The 20,836-nt window shown below is 40.0% G+C and overlaps 1 protein-coding gene across 1 annotated transcript; it reads right to left on the minus strand.

Annotated features, from left to right (window-relative positions):
- Positions 1 to 847: 847 nt before the first annotated feature.
- Positions 848 to 19,549, minus strand: DHRS7 (dehydrogenase/reductase 7). Its single transcript, XM_003408687.4, has 7 exons — positions 19,322 to 19,549; positions 12,591 to 12,743; positions 10,177 to 10,283; positions 9,501 to 9,740; positions 5,212 to 5,334; positions 4,288 to 4,503; positions 848 to 1,425 (listed from the first exon to the last, which is right to left on the minus strand). Exons 1-7 carry the CDS (start codon positions 19,443 to 19,445, stop codon positions 1,378 to 1,380), a joined length of 1,011 nt encoding a protein of 336 aa, XP_003408735.1. The 5' UTR covers positions 19,446 to 19,549; the 3' UTR covers positions 848 to 1,377.
- Between the last annotated feature and the right edge of the window lie 1,287 nt (positions 19,550 to 20,836).

A 20,836-nucleotide genomic window follows, 5' to 3' on the forward strand; every position in this document is an offset into this window, starting at 1 on the left:
TTGCTTCTATGACACAACCACGGGTGTCAGGAGGTCAAAAGAATGTGTTATCTTAACCTTAGTGAGAATTCTGAACTTACTTTAAAAAGGTGAAATATGTAAAAGATGAGCTACAAAAAGTAATGATTCATGAAAGATTTGATTTTTCCTGGCTGACCTCATGGCTGCCAGATTTTACCTGGCTAAAAACTTTATTCATTAGTGGAATTAGATTGGTTGTTACAGGACTGTTAATCTGTTGCTGTCTCCAATTTACACCTGTATATGAGATGACATTCTGTCCCGAGTCAAACTGTCCAACAGATGGCTCAAACCTGTCACAACCAGAAGGCCCAATCCTTTCGCCTGAAACATGCTGATCTATAAAGAATAAGTTGAAACTTGATATAGATATATATGGTCATCCAAGTTTCAAAGGGGGTAATACGTGACCCCAATACTCCCCAGCATGTTTTCTCCTTTTTCAAAATGGGTGACTGAGAGCTTGACCTAACTAATGCCATGATGAACCTATTAAGTTCTTGCTCTGCCTGCCTCCTTCACATACGTCTGTTAATGACTTTGTTTTGACCAAATGTTAATGACTTTGTTCTTTGTTTTAAACTGATGGAAATAACCTTTTGTTATATCCAAGCACCTGTGGCCTACAACCCCCACAGGAAAATCAGAGCCCAGTTATCTGATATGAATATCTTTAGCCTTAATAAAGAAATGTCTGGCAGGGGACTACAAAGACACTTGTAACCCTTGTAAGATTCTATATAAGCTATAATGTAAACTGGTGATGTATCCATCTCCTGAATAAACTTTTTCACTTTCTGACTTAGAGTAAGTTTCATTGGCTCAACAGCTCCAGGGCACAGACCCTATTCGGGTAACAATAATAATTACTATAAGTCCTGCCTACTGTTTCAAATTACAGTCACTTGTGTAATTATCAACTGTTTCAGAAACTTCTTTGTATTTGCACATGACCCAGCACTCTGCCTCGTGAGAAATAGTCCATACATGTATGATAAATGAATTCTTTGGTTACCATTCTGCTAATCTAGATTTTTAGTATATATACTGGAGCATTTTAAAATGCTCTTTTTATCCAAGAATGTAGTATGTACTAATATCTTTACTGTAAGATGCATGGCAATCTTTTATTATTTTTTATACTGGAGCATTTTAAAATGCTCTTTTTATCCAAGAATGTAGTATGTACTAATATCTTTACTGCAAGATGCATGGCAATCTTTTATTATTTATTATATGTTGAAAGGAAAGTTAAATCTATTAAAAAGGAAAATTACAGATTAGTCTTCAGACTATGAGACTGTTGTTTTCATGTTTTCCATCTCTCTCCAGTGGCTGAAGAGTCCAAGTGTTCCTTCAGTCATGTTTTTTCTTCAAGGGTTTAAAGTAAGAGAAATCTGCATCCTGTAATAAAGTGGCAGTAACATGAGTCAGTCCCTTCTTATATTTACTCCAGTTTCAACAATTCCTTCATTATGACTCCATGTTATGAGTGTTTACAAAACCTGGGAAAATGCTTACGTTAGAATAAAAATCAACCAAAATTCTAGATCTACCAAAAAAAAAAATCTCTTAGCATCATTCTCTCTCTCTGGAAATAAATACTAACATCTGCTCATGCCATTTCTTAAATGCTGAATTCTCTATTATTACTCTTTTGGGCCAGTGTATACTACCTACACTGACTTGCCTTAATACAAAAAATAGGTCAGAGTATTTAGAATTGAAATATTTGATGGGTAATTCTAAAATGATTTGTGAACTTTTAGTATATTGCTTAAAGAGTAAAATAAGGCAAGTTAATAATCCCTAAGATGACATTTCACTTGGGAGGATGTACACTTGCCACTTTTAAGAATTTGCACTAAGGAAAAAAAAACCGTGATAACAAAATTCAGTACAGCTAGTGTTCCTGATCCCTAACAAAATCAGCTACTGTCATGTCATTCCAGCTCATGGCAACCCCATGGGTGTCAAAGTAAAACTCTGCTCCCCAGGCTTTCAAGCGCTGATTTTCCAGAAGTAGATAACCAGGCCTTTCTCCCAAGGCACCTCTGGGTAGACTCAAACCTCCAACCTTTCAGTTAGCAGCTAAGCACATTAACCATTTGCACCACATAGGAACTCCAACAACTACTACGGTGGGACTGAAACTCTCTAGTCCCTGGCCCACTTCCCCTTCCAAAACAATTATTTCTATAATGCATTCTTTCTCTGTCATATTATTTAGGTCTTTCATCTTCACTATCTATATAAAATGATGGTGCTACCATCAAACTCAGGATCAGAAAGCAAATAAAAGCATAACAGCTAACAGTAAACTAGCCTAACACTCCAGACTGTGTTTTTTAAGAGCTTTCCACATACAGTGAAACCAATGAGAGCAGGAACTCGATGGGACTGCCTTATTTATCCAGGTCTCGAAAGCTTTCTGCCTTTGACAGGGAGCACACAGTCCTACCACTTTTCTATCGCTCTCTATTAAAAATCCTACCTCATAAACACCCCCGAGTTTTCCTTCTGACAGATTTCCACCTTACAGAGGTTCTGGCTTTCACAGCTTTTACTGTACTAAAAAAAACCAGTGCCGTTTACTGTACTAACTCATTTAATTCCCATAACAACCGTATCATCATCAGTCTCCATTTTACAGATGGGGAAATTGAGTTATAGAGAAGTAACTTTCCTATGGTCATGAGGTGGATTTGAACATGGAGTCTCCATGAGTCAGAATCGACTCAACAGCAACTGGTTTGTTTTTTAGGTTTTTTTTAAGCCTGGCATCAGGCTCCCTGTTCTTTACCAGGATGCCCTGTCACCTCACTTAGTAGGTTGGCCTTCCCTCCCAACCCTTATCCATCACTGGACACGATGGATGGCACTATATCAGCTGTCCTCCAAATTTAAAACTCAGGCGCAATCTTTGATGAAGTTCTATCTTTAGAACCAGCCCCACACTACCAACTCCCACCTTCACCAGCACACTGGTCCACGTGACAACCTGGTAGAAAATGAATAGTCCTTTCATGATTTTTCAAGCTCTGGACATTTTAGTGCATCATGGAACAGTTTTATAACGTTTAAATCTCTGTAAGAGATTTGTTTGTTTTTCACTTTTTTTCCTGTAATTCATTTTCAGCCATTTAACCTGTTCTGCAAAAAGTTGGAACAATTAAATTTCTAACCATTAGTAGATTGCTTAAATAATGGTAGAGTATATATAAATATATATATATATTTTTTTATATATAATGGTACATAAGATATCCCATTTTTTAATTCTTTTATATATATATCAATTCCTATTGGTTGGTTTCTAAAAAAGGTACTAACAATCACTGAAAAAAATTCTTTAACAATAAAAGCCATGAGCAACAATGAACTTTCTTTGTATAACCATAATCTGTAAGTTCTGGCTTAACTCAACATTTCCTATGCTGTGTATACATTAAGCTCTTTTCATAGTCCTAATTTTCTCAGAAATAGTTAATAATATTCCCCGTTTGCTGTAAGAATGAGTGCTGAAGGAATGAGTACTCAGTGTATTTTCTTGGACATGGACACAGGCACGTCTTAGATGTGCAGGGAACTTCCGGAACAAGGTAAAAGGAAGCAGTACTACTCAGTGTAATGTGTCTGTTTCGACAGTGCAGTAAATACTTTGACAGTGGCAAACACGGGGTCTGAGGTGCACCCGGTTCTCGGCAGAAGCAGGAGGGGAGGCACAGTATCACCCCAAGGGGACACCTGAGCTGAGATTGTAGGTTAGGTAGAACTTTGCAGGAAGGAGAGAGAAAAGAGCATTTTGGGCAGAGGGAATCCCATCTGTTACAGACTAGATCTGAGGGAAGTCAGAAATAGACAATGCAAGTGGTCAAAGACAGAGTGTAGGCAGAATCCCTGAATTAAAGCAGATGCTCTCCTTCCTAAAATTCTAAATGGCTCTGAACGAAAAATTTATGGAGCACTGTTTCAGGTACTCCACGAGCAAATTTTAACATGCACTGGTCGAACAGTAAGTGTAGCATAAATCTGCAGTCTTTGATTCCAATCAATCTTTGATTTTACCTTGTAAAAAACTTCTTTTTCCAAGACCAGTAATAATTTATAGTACACCAGCAGATATGCCTAGGGATAAAATACTTCTTTAAAATTTATATCATGAGGTTGGCAGAGGGGTAGTAAAAGTTTTTTAAGCACTAGAAAATGTTGTACTTTCCTGCAAGATTGACATGCACTATTAAGGAACATGTAAGTTGGTCTTACCATACCACTCCTGAAATTCTCGATCCTTCTCTTCCCTAACTTGCTGCTTAGCCACCAGGTCAAGGTTGGCATATATTGGCCCAAATATGCCAATAACAAAAAAGGGTGATCCGAGATCCAAACTTCTTTCAAATCATTGGCCATACTGATTAACATCAACCGCACACAACGACTGGTTGCCATCTTGTAGGACTGATCTCCATCGTTACCTACAGACTGAGAAAATCAAAAAAATTAAAGCGAATGCTGAGTTATCTATCCAAGCTATTTCACAGACCTTGTCTTGATTCCAATTAGGTGCATTTTCCATTTTTACCTCGGAGTGTCTAGAGAAAGTGAAAATGTAAATTCTATCTGTGAACATTTACATAGAAGCATATTTCTGCCTAGTAAAAATGAATCTGCACGGAAGAAGCTTCGTGATCTTGAAAGGGATTTCATATTACTGAGTGATACTGGATTCTTCACAAGAAACCCGCTAGCATCTGATAGATCACCGTGTGTAATCCGTGAGCTGAGGGGAGCACAGGCCTTGGTGAGGCAAACCAAAAATAATCACAGTTCAACAGGCTTTTTCTAAGTGCCTGCAACAGAATCCCTCAAAAACTCCCGATAAGATTTAATATACTCAAATTCAGCTACAAAGACTCTTTGAATGTTGCTACAATTTGTGAATTGGTAGAAACTGGGTTTCTCAAATACTAAATAATTGTGGATTACTTATAAGGGATAGCTTAGCAATTTCATTAACCTTTATTAAAACTGGATGCCAAAGCATTCAGCTAACCTTCACAATTTTCATGATTTTAAGTTTTGTGAATAATTCATAAGCAGTTCTAACAAGAAAACCCTAAGATGTAGTAATACAACACCAATATGTACCTATTAAAGCATTCAAATTATTTCCCAGCTAGAACTGTTTACCTTCATCACTTCTTCAGTCAAGGCATTCTTCACAATATTTGATTGCACAGGTCCCGGGCAAATGTTAGAAATTGTTATACCTGGATATGCACCAAGTTCAGATCGGAGGCCATTAAAAAAACCCTAACGGGCCAAAAAAAAATTTTTTTTTAAGAAATAAAATTAAATGCAGATACAGATCTCATGTTTTCTACAGGTGGACAACAGTAACCCATTTATCAAAAAATATGTTCTGAAATGCCTGAGTAAAGGACAGATAGTATAACTGTGCAAGTTTATTAGGCATTTTTAACCTGAAGACTGAAGGCAATCTAAAACAGACATTCTCAGCTCTGTCTGGATATGAATGACCCACAACCCTTTGGTTGTGTCTGCTCCTGACATTAGTGATTTCTACAGTACGCAGGCCCTAGAGAGGTGAAAAACTATACCTGGAGATTCTGATACACCCTCCTCACACCAGTCCCCATGTCCCCACTCCAAAAGGGGCATGTGTATGTTCTCCATTGAAAATCACTGAGGTTGGGTTTATTTTTATCACTCACAGTGGTCTAAAGTGCCAACATTTGGCGTAAGGAGGAACAGGAAGGGGTTAGTACTTGACGAATTATCATGAAGAACTCAATTTTTTTCAATTCATTATTTTACTATTTCAACAGACTGAATTAGTGTCACCAAATGTTATGGATTGAATCAAGTCCCGCAAAATAAGTGTTATAAATCCTAATCCCTATACCTGTGGTTATAATTCCATTTAGGAATTGTTGTTGTTGTTAATGAGACTATATTACGGTAGAGTATAACTTAAGTCAATCTCTTTTGAGATAAAACAGATTAAAGAAGCAGGTGAGGGGAGCAGAGATGGGAGAAGATAGATATAATGCCCCATGAAGATCATGAAGGAGACAAGGAATAAGGACCTTCCCCCAGAGCTGACAGAGAGAAAGCCTTCCCCTAGAGCCAGCACCCTGAATTTGGACTTTTAGCTCCCTAAACTGTGAGGAAATAAATTTCTGTTACAGCAGCAGTAGATAAATAAGGTACCAAGCTTTTATCTTTTTTGGGTAATAAGAAGGTAGTTAAAAATGTAATACGACTGTCTACTGAATGACTTCAGTAAAAACCAGCTAGCCCTTCTAAAATTAAAGACACTGGCCATTTCTTTTTTTTTTTTTTTGTCTGTTTGTTGAACATCATTAAATCAGTAGGTAGTAAATAGAGATTCTATTTCCCCTCATTTCTTTTCCTAAATTGGGAAATTTTCCAAGACTACATTATCACACCCAAGTAAAATTTTGCTAACAATCACTCAACAGCAGCTGCAGCAGTACATGGACAGGGAACTGCCAGAAGCTCAAGCCGGATTCAGAAGAAGACGTGGAACCAGGGATATCACTGCTGATGTCAGATAGATCCTGGCTAGAAGCAGAGAATACCAGAAAGAAGTTTACCTGTGTTTCATTGTCTATGCAAAGGTATTTAACTGTGTGGATCATAACAAATTATGGATAATACTGCAAAGAATGGGAGTTCCAGAATGCTTAATTGTGCTTATGAATAACCTGCATTTAGATCAAGACGCAACTGTTCAAACAGAACAAGGAGATACTGTGTGGTTTAAAGTCAAGAAAGGTGCAAGTCAGAGTTGTATCCTTTCATCATACTTATTCAATCTGTATCCGGAGTAAATAATCTGAGAAGCTAGCTGGACTATATGAAGAAAAACAGGGCATCAGGATTGGGGGAAGACTCATTAATAACCTGCGTTATGCAGATGACACAACCTTGTTGGCTGAATGTGAAGAGGACTTGAAGCACTTACTGATGAAGACCAAAGACCAGAGCTTTAAATTTGGATTACACCTCAACATAAAGAAAACAAAAATCCTCACAACTGGACCAATAAGCAACATCATGATAAATGGAGAAAAAATTGAAGATGTCAAGGATTTCATTTTACTTGGATCCACAATCAACACCCATGGAACCAAGCAGTCAAGAAGTCAAAGGACGTATTGCATTGAGCAAATCTGCTGCAAAAGACCTCCTTAAAGTGTTGAAAAGCAAAGATGCCATTTTGAGAAGAAAGGTGCACCTGACCCAAGCCATGGTGCTTTCAATCGCCTCATACACATGCAAAAGCTGGACAATGAATAAGGAAGATGAAAGAAGAACTGACGTCTTTGAATTATGGTGCTGGCAAAAAATATATATACCATGGGCTGCCAAATGAATGAACAAATCTTTCTTGGAAGAAATACAGCCAGAATGCTCCTTAGAAGCAAAGATGGCAGGACTACATCTCACATACTTTGGATATGCTATCAGGAGGGATCAGTCCCTAGAGAAGGACATCATGCTTGGTAAAGTAAAGGGTCATCGAAAAAGTGGAAGACCCTCAATGAGATGGATTGACACAGTGGCTGCAACAAGGGGCTCAAGCTTAACAACCATTCTGAGGATGGCACAAGACCGGACAGTGTCTCATTCTGTTGCACACAGGGTCACTATGAGTGGGAACCCACTGGACAACACCTAACAACAATAGCAACATTGTTGCTACAAAAAAACAATAGCAACATTGTTGCTACAAGGCTGGGTTAACTACTGAAAAGCCTAAATACCTCACCCACGTTCATATGTGATACATCAACATTAAACATTAATGCCGCTCCCAACACAGGGCCTATGAGGAAGGTTCACGCTGTCAGAGCCTAACACAGTGCCTGACTCAGAAATGGACCCTCCCCCAAAAAAATTCTTGGTTAATGAATGAAGAATTCCCATACCTTTAACCTTATGCTCTTTTATAGCAAGAGGAGAGAGGACCATGCAAACCAATGCATCAGACAAAAACCTCTCCTTGTTTGAAATCACTTCTAGTACAGTATGTAAACTCTTCAATGATAAACAAGTTCACTCTATACTTTTCTGGGAAGCTGGGAAGGAAACGTACTCCTCAAAAAGAGCCTCTTCATCTCTGTGTTCAGATACTGGTATAACTAACTAGTGTTTCAACCTGCCACGTCCTATCAGAGGATCAAGTCCGGTAAGAAAACAGTGAGAGCAGAAGGCAGACCACGCAACTTGCCTGTGTTTTACTGACAGCATCCTGCCTGTCGTAAGAGATGCTTGTTGCCAAAAAGACAGGGTGACTACCCTCCCTTATTGCTCTGCAGGAAGTGACTGATAGCTCGTTACTAAATATGAAGAAATCATCAGTGCATTCTGCTTCATTTATTTCTGCAGTTGTCTGCTCCTCACAACAGAAAGATGTTTCAAAGCTTCAAACTTTCATGAAACTATGATGCCCATCTAGCTACTGCACCTCATCATTCCAACAGTGAAACTTTCTACTTCAGTTAACTTTCAACAGCATTAATTATAAATTGTATTCCCTCTCATCATTCTCCTCCTATTGGCCTTATGACTTAGTTTGTTCCATATTATACGGAGACCTGGTGGTGCAGTGGTTAATAGCTCGGCTGCTAACCAAAGGGTCAGCAGTTTGAACCCACCAACCACTCCGTGAAAAGCCTATTGGGCAGTCCTACTCTGTCCTATACAGTCTTACGAGTCAGAATCGACTCGATGGTGAGTTTTTTTTTTTTTTTCAAATAGTTTAATAACATTTCTTCTTATCTACTCTTAAGCTAACATTAAAAATATTTTCATTTCTAATACATCTAAGTTCTACAATCCAAATCTTTTCTCCTAGCCTCTCTTCCACTAAAACCAGGGTAAATAGAGTCAGGGCTAGTACCAGGAGAGATACGAGGCCAAGGGCAAATCATCCAATGGACTCTTCCTATTCCTGGCATGCTTATGTAATTAAACCAGGTAAGATAAACACCAAGGACAAGAGAGAAAAAGTCACAGAAATGAGGAGAAAAGTTACACCTGAAGTGTGTGTAGAAGGGAGCAGGGCAGATGCCCAATTTGCCATGAAGATGTGGTAGGAATGAGATAAGGTGAAGGGTGACATGCTGGCTAGACTGTACACTTCTTGAGGGCAGGGGCCGTATCTTCTCATCTTTATATCCCCATGGTCCATTACAGTGCATACTCCAGTGTAAGTACTCAATAGATGTGTGCTGAGTAAGTCAGAGGCATGTGTGGCTCAAGTGTTTTTTAGCATCTACAGGGGACACCCTCTACCAAAATCTGTCTTCCTGTCTCCCTACATCACTTCCCAGTTCCAATAATCTCATGCAGGGATGGCCATATACCTCACAAGAGATATACATGTTTATATCAGTTCTATCGGAGTGTAATTTGAGCAGCCTTACCCGAAGAGCGTGTTTGCTGGCGCAGTACCCACTGGCAAGGGACACAGAAAGGATACCCATGAGGCTGTTTACGGTAACAATCTTTCCTTGCTTCCTCTCAATCATGTGAGGCAGAACACACTTTGTCAAGGACACTGTCCCTAGATAGTTAAGGTCTATTAGCTCCTTGTAGACATCCAGGCTGGTGTCCACAAACAAAGAACGCTGGGATCGTCCACCATTGTTGACCAGAATGTCAATCTAGTTAAATAAAATCAGAAAAGAGACACTTTGGGTATAACTTGAAGAATCAACAGAACAATGGTGTAGTTCCAGAAGTCAGCAATTTAAGCAAAACAACTAAATGGAAAAAAATGAAGAATCAATAAAATTAACTATGGAATTAAATTCCCATTTTAAGTGACTTTATGAAAGGTAACAAACATCATAAAAATCAAAGCAACAATGAACTTTCAGCTTCCTTTGTTCTACACGGAGAAATTAGAGCTTGTTAGGGTATAGAAAGTACTCATTACCTAAAGTCAAAAACTCACAAAAGATTAAGATGCCCAACTCATGGGCCAGCTGTCACTGCATGGATCTCGTTTGCCTAAAGCCCCGTTAATGACAGCACCACAGATGGGAATCTCCTGCAGCTACTTCAAAGCAAGACCATATCAATCCAAATGCTACTTACTTTACCAAACTCCTGGAGAACAGCTTTGGTAGCCACTTCATGGGAACTTGTGTTGGTCAGGTCAAGGGGCAAAACAAGTATATCTTTTCCTTTTAAATTGCCATTCTCTAAACAAAGATACTTAAAAATTAGTGTGAAAGTCATGCCATCATTCAATCATACTCCTTGCTACTCACATTAAGTTATTTAATGAGAATTGGCAACTAACTCATTTCTGGGTGACCCTAAGGAAGAGTTTCTCTCAGTGATGAAGAAGAGGACTGGCGGAAATATGGTGGCACCTTATCGGGCAAAAAGCTGACTGAGTTCACAGTAAGTGAGATGGCTCGCTTCAACTTGAAAATATACAGTCTAACCTTGGAACAGACTGCAGAAATCAAGCTTATACTACAAGCTAAAAAAACTGAACATTTTAGAACAATTTCTTTAGAAGTATAAAGTGCATTTTGTTTTGTGATCAACTCACAAATATTTGTTGTTCTTTTACACACATTCTTCTCTAATTATGCTTAAAATCAGTAAGAAGCTCAGAGTCTGACAGCTAAATGATATATACAAGCTTCCCTCCAGAGGTTAAGATTCCAAAAGGCAAACGAAGATGTGATGGTTAAGGTTGTGTGTCAACTTGGCTGGGCCATGATTCTCAGTGGTTTGGCAATTATGATGTAGTTTGGCAGCTATTCAATGACGTAGCCACCTCCATGATGATATCTGCTATGGGCAGCCAATCAGCTGAATGGGAGTTTCCTTGGAGGTGTGGCCTGCATGCAATATATGTGAACTTTCTGGCAAAGCTTGCACACTCTTGCACGCTCTGGATACCACAGCTGGCTCCTCATCTGACCTCCAGTTCTTGGGACTTGAGCTAGCAGCTTACCTGCCGATCTTAGGATTCATTAGCCTCCGCAGCCTGTGAACCAGCAGCCTGACATTTTATCTGCTGATCTTGGGATTCGTCAGCCTCCAAAGCCTGTAAGCCAGCAGCCTGCCATCTTATCTGCTGATCTTGGGATTTATCGGCCCCTGCAGCCTGTGAGCCAGAGGCCTGCTGTCTGACCTGCCAATCTTGGATTTGCCAGCCTGTACAGCTACATGAGTGAGGAGAATCCTCCAGCCTTACCCACAGACTTAGGACTTTTGAGCCTCTACAACTGCACAAGCCATTTTTCTCTCTCTCCATATATATATATACACACACACACACACATACATTTCACTGATTTTGCTTCTCTAGAGAACCCAGCCTAAGACTGGCCCTGTTTTATTTCTGTTCATCAAAAGAACAACTGAAACTAATTTTGTGGGCCTCCACCCTTGAAATAATACAACTAATGCCAATAAGAAAAACAAAGAAAGTAGAGAAAAAATAAGAGGTATAAGGGCTTTATGCGCAAAAGAGTAGACTGAGAAACATCAAATGTATTAAAAGAAATGAAAAAGTTTGCACCAATGAGCTGACAGATAAAAGGAAACCAATCAGCTTTATTCCAGCTAAGAGATGCTGACACAGTTCATCTATTCTGCCAGTGTGGGACTTGCAGGTCACAGCAGTGGAGGAGCAACTACACTAAGAAGTGGCCCAGGACAATGACACAAGAGGCTTTTGAAAGCAATGCTGTGAAAGAGGCCTTGTGGCCTTACTGAGTTATAATCTGGCAACTGACTCCCGTCTCGGAGTGGTTAGATCAATCAGCAGATTTTAAAAGCATGACAGGTAGGTGGAAGACCAAAAATGGTCTGCTGAAAAATTCAAAATTATCTCAGTTTAGGTACTAAATGTTCCATGACAAGTAATAACTATATTGCTTGAGGCTACTTTCAATGTGAACATAACTACACCAAACACAAACAAGCAAAAATATTAACAATGTTGCCCTATATATGAAAATGAATGATATTACCCAAGTTGCATTTTTTATATCTAATTCCGTTCCTGCTCTTTTTTCCTTTGTAACAAAAAAATCCTACAATGTCCCATGTCACTTTAATATCTGACATTTTAGCAAAATTAGTAAGGATGCTTTCTAATTAAATTTTATGTTTACATACATACATGCCATTCATAAAAATCAGACTGTGCTTCCCCTCAGACAAGAATGTTAAAAGTCACCCGGCCACTAAAAATCCAACAGCATTTGAGAGAACCAGTAGCCATTTTCCAAGGCCAAGAGTTAACGCAACAAGGCAGAAAAGTGGCAGAAAAAAAAAGAAGAAAAAGGGAAGGGCAGGCAATTAAGAGATAACAAAAGAAAGAGGGTTTCAGGCAAATCACTTAGAATGTTAAGAGCTGGAGAGTTCTCCCCAAGAAAATCCTACTTCTACCCCTAAAATTCCCAAAACTGTATTTATGTTTGGATTTTGGTTACCCAGGATTTATTTCTAGGAAGCATTATTATTGTTTTAGATTTACTTACCAAGGCATTTTCTTTTCACCCTTTCCAGCTCGTCCACTCTTCTGGCTGATAGCACCAGAGAAACTCCTAATTTAGACAGCTGGTAAGCCAGCTCCTCACCAATTCCACTTGATGCTCCAGTCACCCACACTACCATATCAGTCAGCTCCCATTCTATGAAGAAAGGATTGGGGACTAAGGTGAGAAACGAGATTATGGACTACACCTATAAATCAAAGATCGGAGAGCTTTAAAAAACACCATTAAATATGAAGACATAATGTCTGGGGGAAACCCTGGTGGCATAGTGGTTAAGTGCTACGGCTGCTAACCAAAGGGTCAGCAGTTCAAATCCGCCAGGCACTCTTTGGAAACTCTATGGGGTGGTTCTACTCTGTCCTATAGGGTTGCTATGAGTTGGAATCGACTCCACAGCACTGGGCTTGTTTTTTTTTTTTTTTTGGTTTAATGTCTGGAGTTAAACATTTAAATATCCTAAGGAAATATCTCCTACCTAATAAAAAAAAAGAGTGTGTACACAAACCATATTCAGAACAGTTATCAGCGCATTATTTATACCCAGACTCTGGGCCTTTAACGTCTACCAAACAGCAGCCAACAGCAGCAGTTTTCCCTTTTGGAGTCAAAAATAATAAACCAATCCTGTCTTACCATGACAACCCCCCATGTATTTGAAGACAGCTGTGAAGTCCTCCCTAAACCCTCTCATCTCTTCCTTCTCTGAGGCTAAATAAACACCTCCAATTTCTACTACCTTCCCTCACATGACATGGCATCAGGTTTCCTCACTATTCTGCTCATACCCCCTGCATAAGCTCTAGTTGGCCAGTGTTCAGTCTGGTCTTATTAGAATTTGAGGTCTGCAACCCACTTTTGTCCTACTCCATCAGGGGTTCTCTACTGCCTTCCCTGTCATGGCGGTCACTGGTGGTAGCTTGGCACCATCTAGTTCTTCCAGTCTCAGGTGATGGAGTCTCTGGTTTATGTGGCCCTTTCTGTCTCTTGGGCTCATACTTTCCTTGTGTCTTTGGTCTTCTTCATCCTCTTTTGCTCTAGGTGGGGTGAGGCCAATTAATGCATCTCACATGGCCACTTGCTAGCTTTTAAGACCCCAGATGCCACTCACCAAAGAGGGATGCAGAACCTTTTCTTAATATACTTTGTTATGCCAATTGACCTAGATGTTCCCCAAAACCATGGTCCCCAGACCACTTCCCCTGCTACTCTGTCCCTCAAAGTGTTTGTATTCAGGAAACTTCTTAGCTTTTGGTTTATTCCAGTTGTGCTGACATCCCCTGTATTGTGTGTTGTCCTTCCTGTCACCTAAAATAATTCTTGTCTACTATCTAATTAGTGAATACCCCTTTCCCTCCCTCCCCACCCTCATAACCATCAAAGAGTGTTTTCTTCTGTATTTAAACCTTTTCTTGAGTTCTTATAATAGTGGTCTCATACAGTATTTGTCCTTTTGTGACTAATTTCACTCAGCATAATGCCTTCCAGATTCATCCACGTTATCAGATGTTTCACAGATTCATCAGTGTTCTTTACCGTTGCGTAGTATTCTATCGTGAAAATATACCATAATTTATCCATTCATCCATTGCTGGGCACCTTGGTTGTTACCATCTTTTTGCCATTATAAACAGTGCTGCAATGAACATGGGTGTGCATGTGTCTATTCGTATAAGGGCCCTCATTTCTGTAGGATATATTCCAAGGAGTAGGACTGCTGGATCGTATAGCAATTCTATTTCTAGCTTTTTAAGGAAGTACCAAATCGATTTCCAAAGTGGTTGTACCATTTTACACTCCCACCAGCAGTGTATAAGTGTTCCAGTCTCTGCACAACCTCTTCAACATTTATTATTTTGTGTTTTTTGGATTAATGCCAGGCTTGTTGGGGTAAGATGGTATCTCATTGTAGTTTTGACTTGCATCTCTCTAATGGCTACTGATCGTGAGCATTTCCTTATGTATCCGTTAGCTGCGTGAATGTCTTCTTTGGTGAAGTGCCTGTTTATATCCTTTGCCCATTTTTTAATTAGGTTGTCTTTTTGTTGTTGAGGTTTTGCAGTACCTTATAGATTTTAGACATCAGAGGCTGATCGGATTTGTCCTAGTCAAAAAAATTTTCCCAGTCTGCAGGTTGTCTTTTTACTCTTTTGATGAAGTCTCTGGATGAGCGTAAGTATTTGATTTTTAGGAGCTCCCAGTTAACTAGTTTCTCTTCTGGTGGTCGTGCATTGTTAGTAACGTTTTGTATACTGTTTATGCCACGTATTAGGGCTCCTAGCATTGTCCCTATTTTTTCTTCCATGGTCTTTATTGCTTTGGATTTTATATTTAGGTCTTTGATCTATTTTGAGCTGGTTTTTGTGCATGGTGTGCAGGTATGGGTCTTGTTTCATTTTTTTGCAGATGGATATCCAGTTGTGTCAGCACCATTTGTTAAAGAGACTGTCTTTTCCCCATTTAATGCACTTTGGGCCTTTGTCAAATATCAGTTGCTCATAGGTGAATGAATTTGTCTGGATTCTCGATTCTGTTCCATTGGTCTATATATCTGTCCTTGTACCAGTACCAGGCTGTTCTGACTATTGTGGGGGTATAAGAGGTTCTAAAATCAGGTAGTGAGAGGCCTCCCACTTTGTTCTTTTCAGTAATGCTTTTCGTATCCAGGGCCTCTTCCCTTTCCATGTGAGGTTGGTGATTTGTTTCTCCACCTCATTAAAAAATGCCATTGGAATTTTGGATCAGGACTGCACTGTATCTATAGATTGCTTTGGGTAAAATAGGCATTTTCACAATGTTGAGTCTTCCTATGCATGAGCAAGGTATGTTTTTCCACTTATGTAGTTCTCTTCAGGTTTCCTGCAGTAGTGTCTTGTAGCTTTCTTTGTATAGGTCTTTTACGTCTCTGCTTAGATTAACTCCTAAGTATTTTAGCTTCTTGGGGTCCATTGTAAATGGTATTGATTTGGTGATTTCCTCTTCAAAGTTCTCTTTGTTTGTGTAGAGGAATACAACTGATTTTTGTATGTTTATCTTGTATACCAATACTCTCCTGAAATCTATTAGTTCCAGTAGTTTTCTTGTGGATTCTTCAGGGTTTTCTGTATATAAAGTCATATCATCTGCAAATAGATACTTTTACTTCTTCCTTTCCAATTTGGGTGCCCTTTATTTCTTTTTCTAGCCTAACTGCTCTAGCTAGGACCTCCAGCACTACGTTGGATGAGTGGTGGTAACAGGCATCCTTGTCTGGTTCCCATTCTCAAGGAGAATGCTCTCAGACTTTCTCCATTTAGAATGATGTTGGCTTTATATAAATGCCCTTTATTATGTTGAGAAATTTCCCTTCTATTTCTATTTTGCTAACAGTTTTTATCATGAATGGGTGTTGGACTTTGTCCAATACCTTTTCTGCATCAATTGATGAGAGCATGTGATTCTTTTGTTTTATTTATGTGATAGATTACACTGATTGTTTTTCTAATGTTAAACCATCCCGGCATACCTGGTTAGAATCCCACTGGTTCATGATATATCATTTTTTTCATATGTTGTTGAATTCTATTGGCTAGAATTTTGTTGAGGATATTTGCGTCTGGATTCGTTAGGGATATTGGTCTGTAATTTTCTTTTTTTGTGATGTCTTTTCCTAATTTTGGTATCAGGGTTATGCTGGCTTCATAGAATGAGAGTATTCCATCCTTTACTATGTTCTGACATACTTTTAGTAGTAGTGGTGTTAACTCTTCTCTGGAAGTTTGGAAGAATTCTCCAGTGAAGCCATCAGGGCCAGGGCTTTTTTTTTTGTTGTTGGGAGTTTTTTGATTACCTTTTCAATCTCTTCTTTTGTTATAAGTTTATTTAGTTGTTCTTACCTCTGTTTTTATTAGTTTAGGTAGGTAGTGTGTATCTAGAAATTTGTCCATTTCCTCTAGGTTTTCAAATTTGTTAGAGTACAATTTTTCATAGCATTCTGTTATGATTCTTTTAATATCAGTTGGGTCTGTTGTGATATTGCCCATCTTATTTCTTATTCAGGTTTTTTACTTCCTCTACTGTTTTTCTTTTGTCAGTCTAGCCAACAGTTTAATGATTTTGTTGTTCTTTTCAAAGAATCAGCTTTTGGTCTCATTAACTCTTCCAGTAGTTTTTCTGTTCTCTATTTCATTTAATTCTGCTCTAATTTTTATTATTTGCTTTCTTCTGGTGCCCAAGGACTTCTTTTGCTGCTTTCTTTCTACTTGTTCGAGTTGTAAGGTTAATTCTTTGATTTTGGCCCTTTCTTCTTTTTGGATGTGTGTTGTGCCTTAATCTTAACACACTTTCTGGATCTAAGTGTAATATCTAAAATTAGTCATCCTTATATGGTGGTGTAGTGGTTAAGTGCTACGGCTGCTAACCAAAGGGTCAGCAGTTCGAATCCGCCAAGTGCTCCTTGGAACTCTATGGGGCAATTCTACTCTGTCCTGTAGGGTCTTTGAGTCAGAATCAGCTCGACAGCACTGGGTTGGTTTGTTTGGTTTTTTTTTTTGATATTTCAACAAGTGAAGTAAATGCTTGGAAATGCAGAGAATTCCTCTAGAAGGATACCCAGAACCAAACCAAACCCATTGCCATTGCATCAGTTCTGACTCATGGCGACCCATATGTTACAGGACAGAACTGCTCCGTAGGGTTTTATCACCAGGCCTTCATTCTGAGGTGCCACTGGGTGGGTTCAAACCTCCGACCTTTAGGTTAGCAGCTGATTGCAAACCACTTGTGTCACCCAGGGACCTAGAAGGACAGGATACACAAGAGGCAGGAAATGGTAATTACTGCCAGAAAGACATACTGGGTGGCTGGGGAACAAGGGTGAAGAAAGCTTTACTTTTCACTATATATCCTTTTGTACTTTTAAAATTTTATATTTTTAAAATATATTTTATATTATGTAATTGTTATCTATTTTCTTAAGTGACAAAAAAAGGATAAACTTATAAAGAAGTCAAGGAAGATAATTTTTTGTACCTTGATAAAGTCGGCCCATGTTTCCAGCCTATCCCCATGTTCACTTAACCTTTTTTCATCAATGCCCTCACATACAAGGGGGCTTTTTTAGACACTTTTTTCCTAATCACTGGCTCATCAAACATTAATACCACACATACTGTATATCTGTTTATATATATCTATGCTTTATACTTTATAATGTATATGCTTTATACATTAAAGGGGTATGTATAAAGCTTATTCTTTTTATTCCATGATGCTTTAAAATAGGCTAAATTAAAAAATTAAAGTTAAATTAAAATTTAAAAGCTATTAACATTTAACTTTCTATCTGTATGTTTCGAGCAACTTTTATTTACTTATCGCAGTGGTTAAGAGCTCAGCTGTTAACCAAAAGGCTGGCATTTTGAATTCACCAGCTGCTCCTTGGAAACCCTATAGGGCAGTTTTACTCTGTCCTATAGGGTCCCTACAAGTCAGAATGGACTCAACGGTAACAGGTTTATATAAATTATAAAGTATTAAATTACATATACAAACTAGCAATTTATATAACTCTAAAATAATAATGGAGCCCTGGTGGCCTAGAGGTTAAGTGCTACAGCTGCTAACCAAAAGATGGGCACTTCAAATCCACCAGGGACTCCTTGGAAACTCTATGGGGCAGCTCTACTCTGTTCTACAGGGTCACTAGGAGTCACGACGGACTCAACGGCAACGGTTTTTTGTTTTTTTTTTTTTAAATAATAATGGCAATGTAATCAAACTTTTCTTAAAAATCTGCAAACTGTTATTTTTCTAGCAAAATTAGTGGTACAACAGTCATATAGATATTGTCAGCATTTTTCCTCTTCAGCACTTATGATGGTTGAATAGTTTTTGAAGAATTAAATAATAAAATATAAACTTTTTACTTACATCTCAAAGTCCAAGTTAACACAAAAGCACTGCAGTTCAGATGGAGCAATTGATGGAGACAAAGTCCACCAATCACAGCCATCTATTTGCCATTGTTTGGCAGCACTGATCCTGCACACATTTTGTCTAACTTCCATGAACTCGTCAATGTCAGTGCTGCTCATGTATGTGATACCCCAAGGAGAAATGAAATACTAAGAAATAAGATTTTGTCAGGTAGGGTTGAGCTTTGGAAGAACACAAATCATACTAGTATTTAAGATTTTTTTTTCGGTCCCCAAAAGCCAATTTTCGCCTCCTTGGAAGCAATATACACCACTGTCCCCATCATCCCCAAGGTCCCCACGACCCCACCCACCTCACCCCACACTTGTAGAAAGCATCCATCATCGGAGCTACTAGCTAGCACTTCAGCAAACCTCGTCACATGCTTTGGGTATTTTCATACAAAAACTTGGTCCAGGAAAAGCCATTCCCCTTCCATCTCTTCCCATCTTCAAGCCCCTATGGATCCAGAGCCTGGCTTGACAGGTCATTTAATTTCTCTAAGCAACAGTTTCCTTATCTGGAAAATAAGGCCAGTCATGCTGCCTCTGTAAAGGTTGTTGTAAAGGTCAGAGATGATGTGTCTGAAGTACACTGCCTAGCACATAGAAAAAACATAGAATGTGTTTAATCCATCTTCCGACCAGGAGAGAAGACAAAGGGGCAAAAAGCCTCCTCAGCCCCGGGCTCTTCCTCCCCCATCCGCAGCCCCTGGGAAAGGCGCAGCGTCGCCGCTCTGAGGGGTCGCGGCGGGGCCTCACCTGGGCGTCGCCCTTGCCACTCGGCCCACATTAAGGTCAGGTCGCCGTCCGCCCGCAGGAAGCGCAGCAGCTGCACCACGAGCAGAAGCAGCGCACACAGCCCGAGCAGCAACTCCCAGCTCATGGCGGCAGTGCTCGCGCAGCTCCTCCGGTGGAAGACTGGCCGGGCCTGAGCCGCGCAGCAGCTCGTAGGGATCACGGCCTAGCGAGGAGCAGCGCAGCCCGGGCTCCGCCTAGAGCGCCGGCAAGAAGGGGGGCGGCCCGGGCACGTCCGGATCCTCCCCAGAGGCCGGCGGGGCCGCGCTGCGCGGTGAGGGAGTCCCCGCCCTAGGGGCGATCCTTGGACCTTGCAAGAACGGTTGCAAATAGGAACAAAGCATATGCGTGGCTTTATTATTTAGCTATACAGTGGGAGCCCGGGTGGTGCAGTGGTTATGAGCTTGGCTGCTGACCAAAAGGTTGACAGAAATTGGAATCCATGAGCCGCTCCTTGAAAACCCTATGGGTCGCTATGAATTGGAATCCGCTCCATGGCAAGAGGTTACTTTTGACAGTACCACAGGATTTGTAATGGCAAGAATGATTGTGTAACAGCTACTTGTTGTGAGGGCAAATATTCAGTGTTTTCAAGCCTCAGGTTGGGTCTATAAACCAAAAACCAAAACCAAACCAAGGGAAACATAAATGTTCCAACCTTTGAAAGCCTTCTTCACTTTGTCCTTCTCTTTAGCTTCCTTCTTATCTTTTTCTTATTTTAGCTAGATGAACTGAACAAACCATTAGATTGCCTTTTTTTTCCCCCCTCCATCGAATTAATTCAGTCCCTGAGTTGGCCTCTGTCAACTAAAGTTTGGAAAGCAAATGGCACTTGACCACTGATGGAGGAGAAAGAGTTGCTCCAGCTGTTACCAGAATAAGGTTCTTGCCTCTCACTGGTCAAGAATGAGCAGATAAGGCACTTAGTTTTCCACATGAGCAAAACTTTATTGAAGAGGCTTGCAAGCGGAGAAGAGGGCCTGGAGCAACGCATACCCTCATCTCACAGAATAAAAGGCCCAAGTTTTTAAAGGTTGGGGGGTGGGGGGCAAGGAAGATTCAAGTTTATTCCTAGGCACAGGCGGGGATATGTTAACTAAGGTGCAGGCCAACAGCTTTCTAAGATGGCTCCTGTCCTGGAGGCCTCTGGGATTCATAAAAAAAAAAAAAAAACATAGCAGGACTTATGGGATGTCGCGCCTGCGCAGTCTCCTGCTCCCCGGGTTCGATTCCCCACCTGGGGCTGTAGCCCCTCACTGCCCCTGGTGGGAGATCACACAGTGGTCACAGGTGGATGTTCTGGACCTGTCCCTGGGCGTGGTTTTCTCCAGCTGCTTCTGAAAGGCAACTGTAAAGAAGCTTGTGGGCTATATTTAGATACCCTGTCCCATTGTTCTGGGGAATGGCTTTGTTTCTGTGCCCTGGCCTATTTCTTGTTACTTTGTTTGCAGATTTTGGGGTCCCCTCTGTTCCTTGTCT

Source organism: Loxodonta africana, chromosome 10, assembly GCF_030014295.1.
Source record: "Loxodonta africana isolate mLoxAfr1 chromosome 10, mLoxAfr1.hap2, whole genome shotgun sequence".
Taxonomy (NCBI): Eukaryota; Metazoa; Chordata; class Mammalia; order Proboscidea; family Elephantidae; genus Loxodonta; species Loxodonta africana.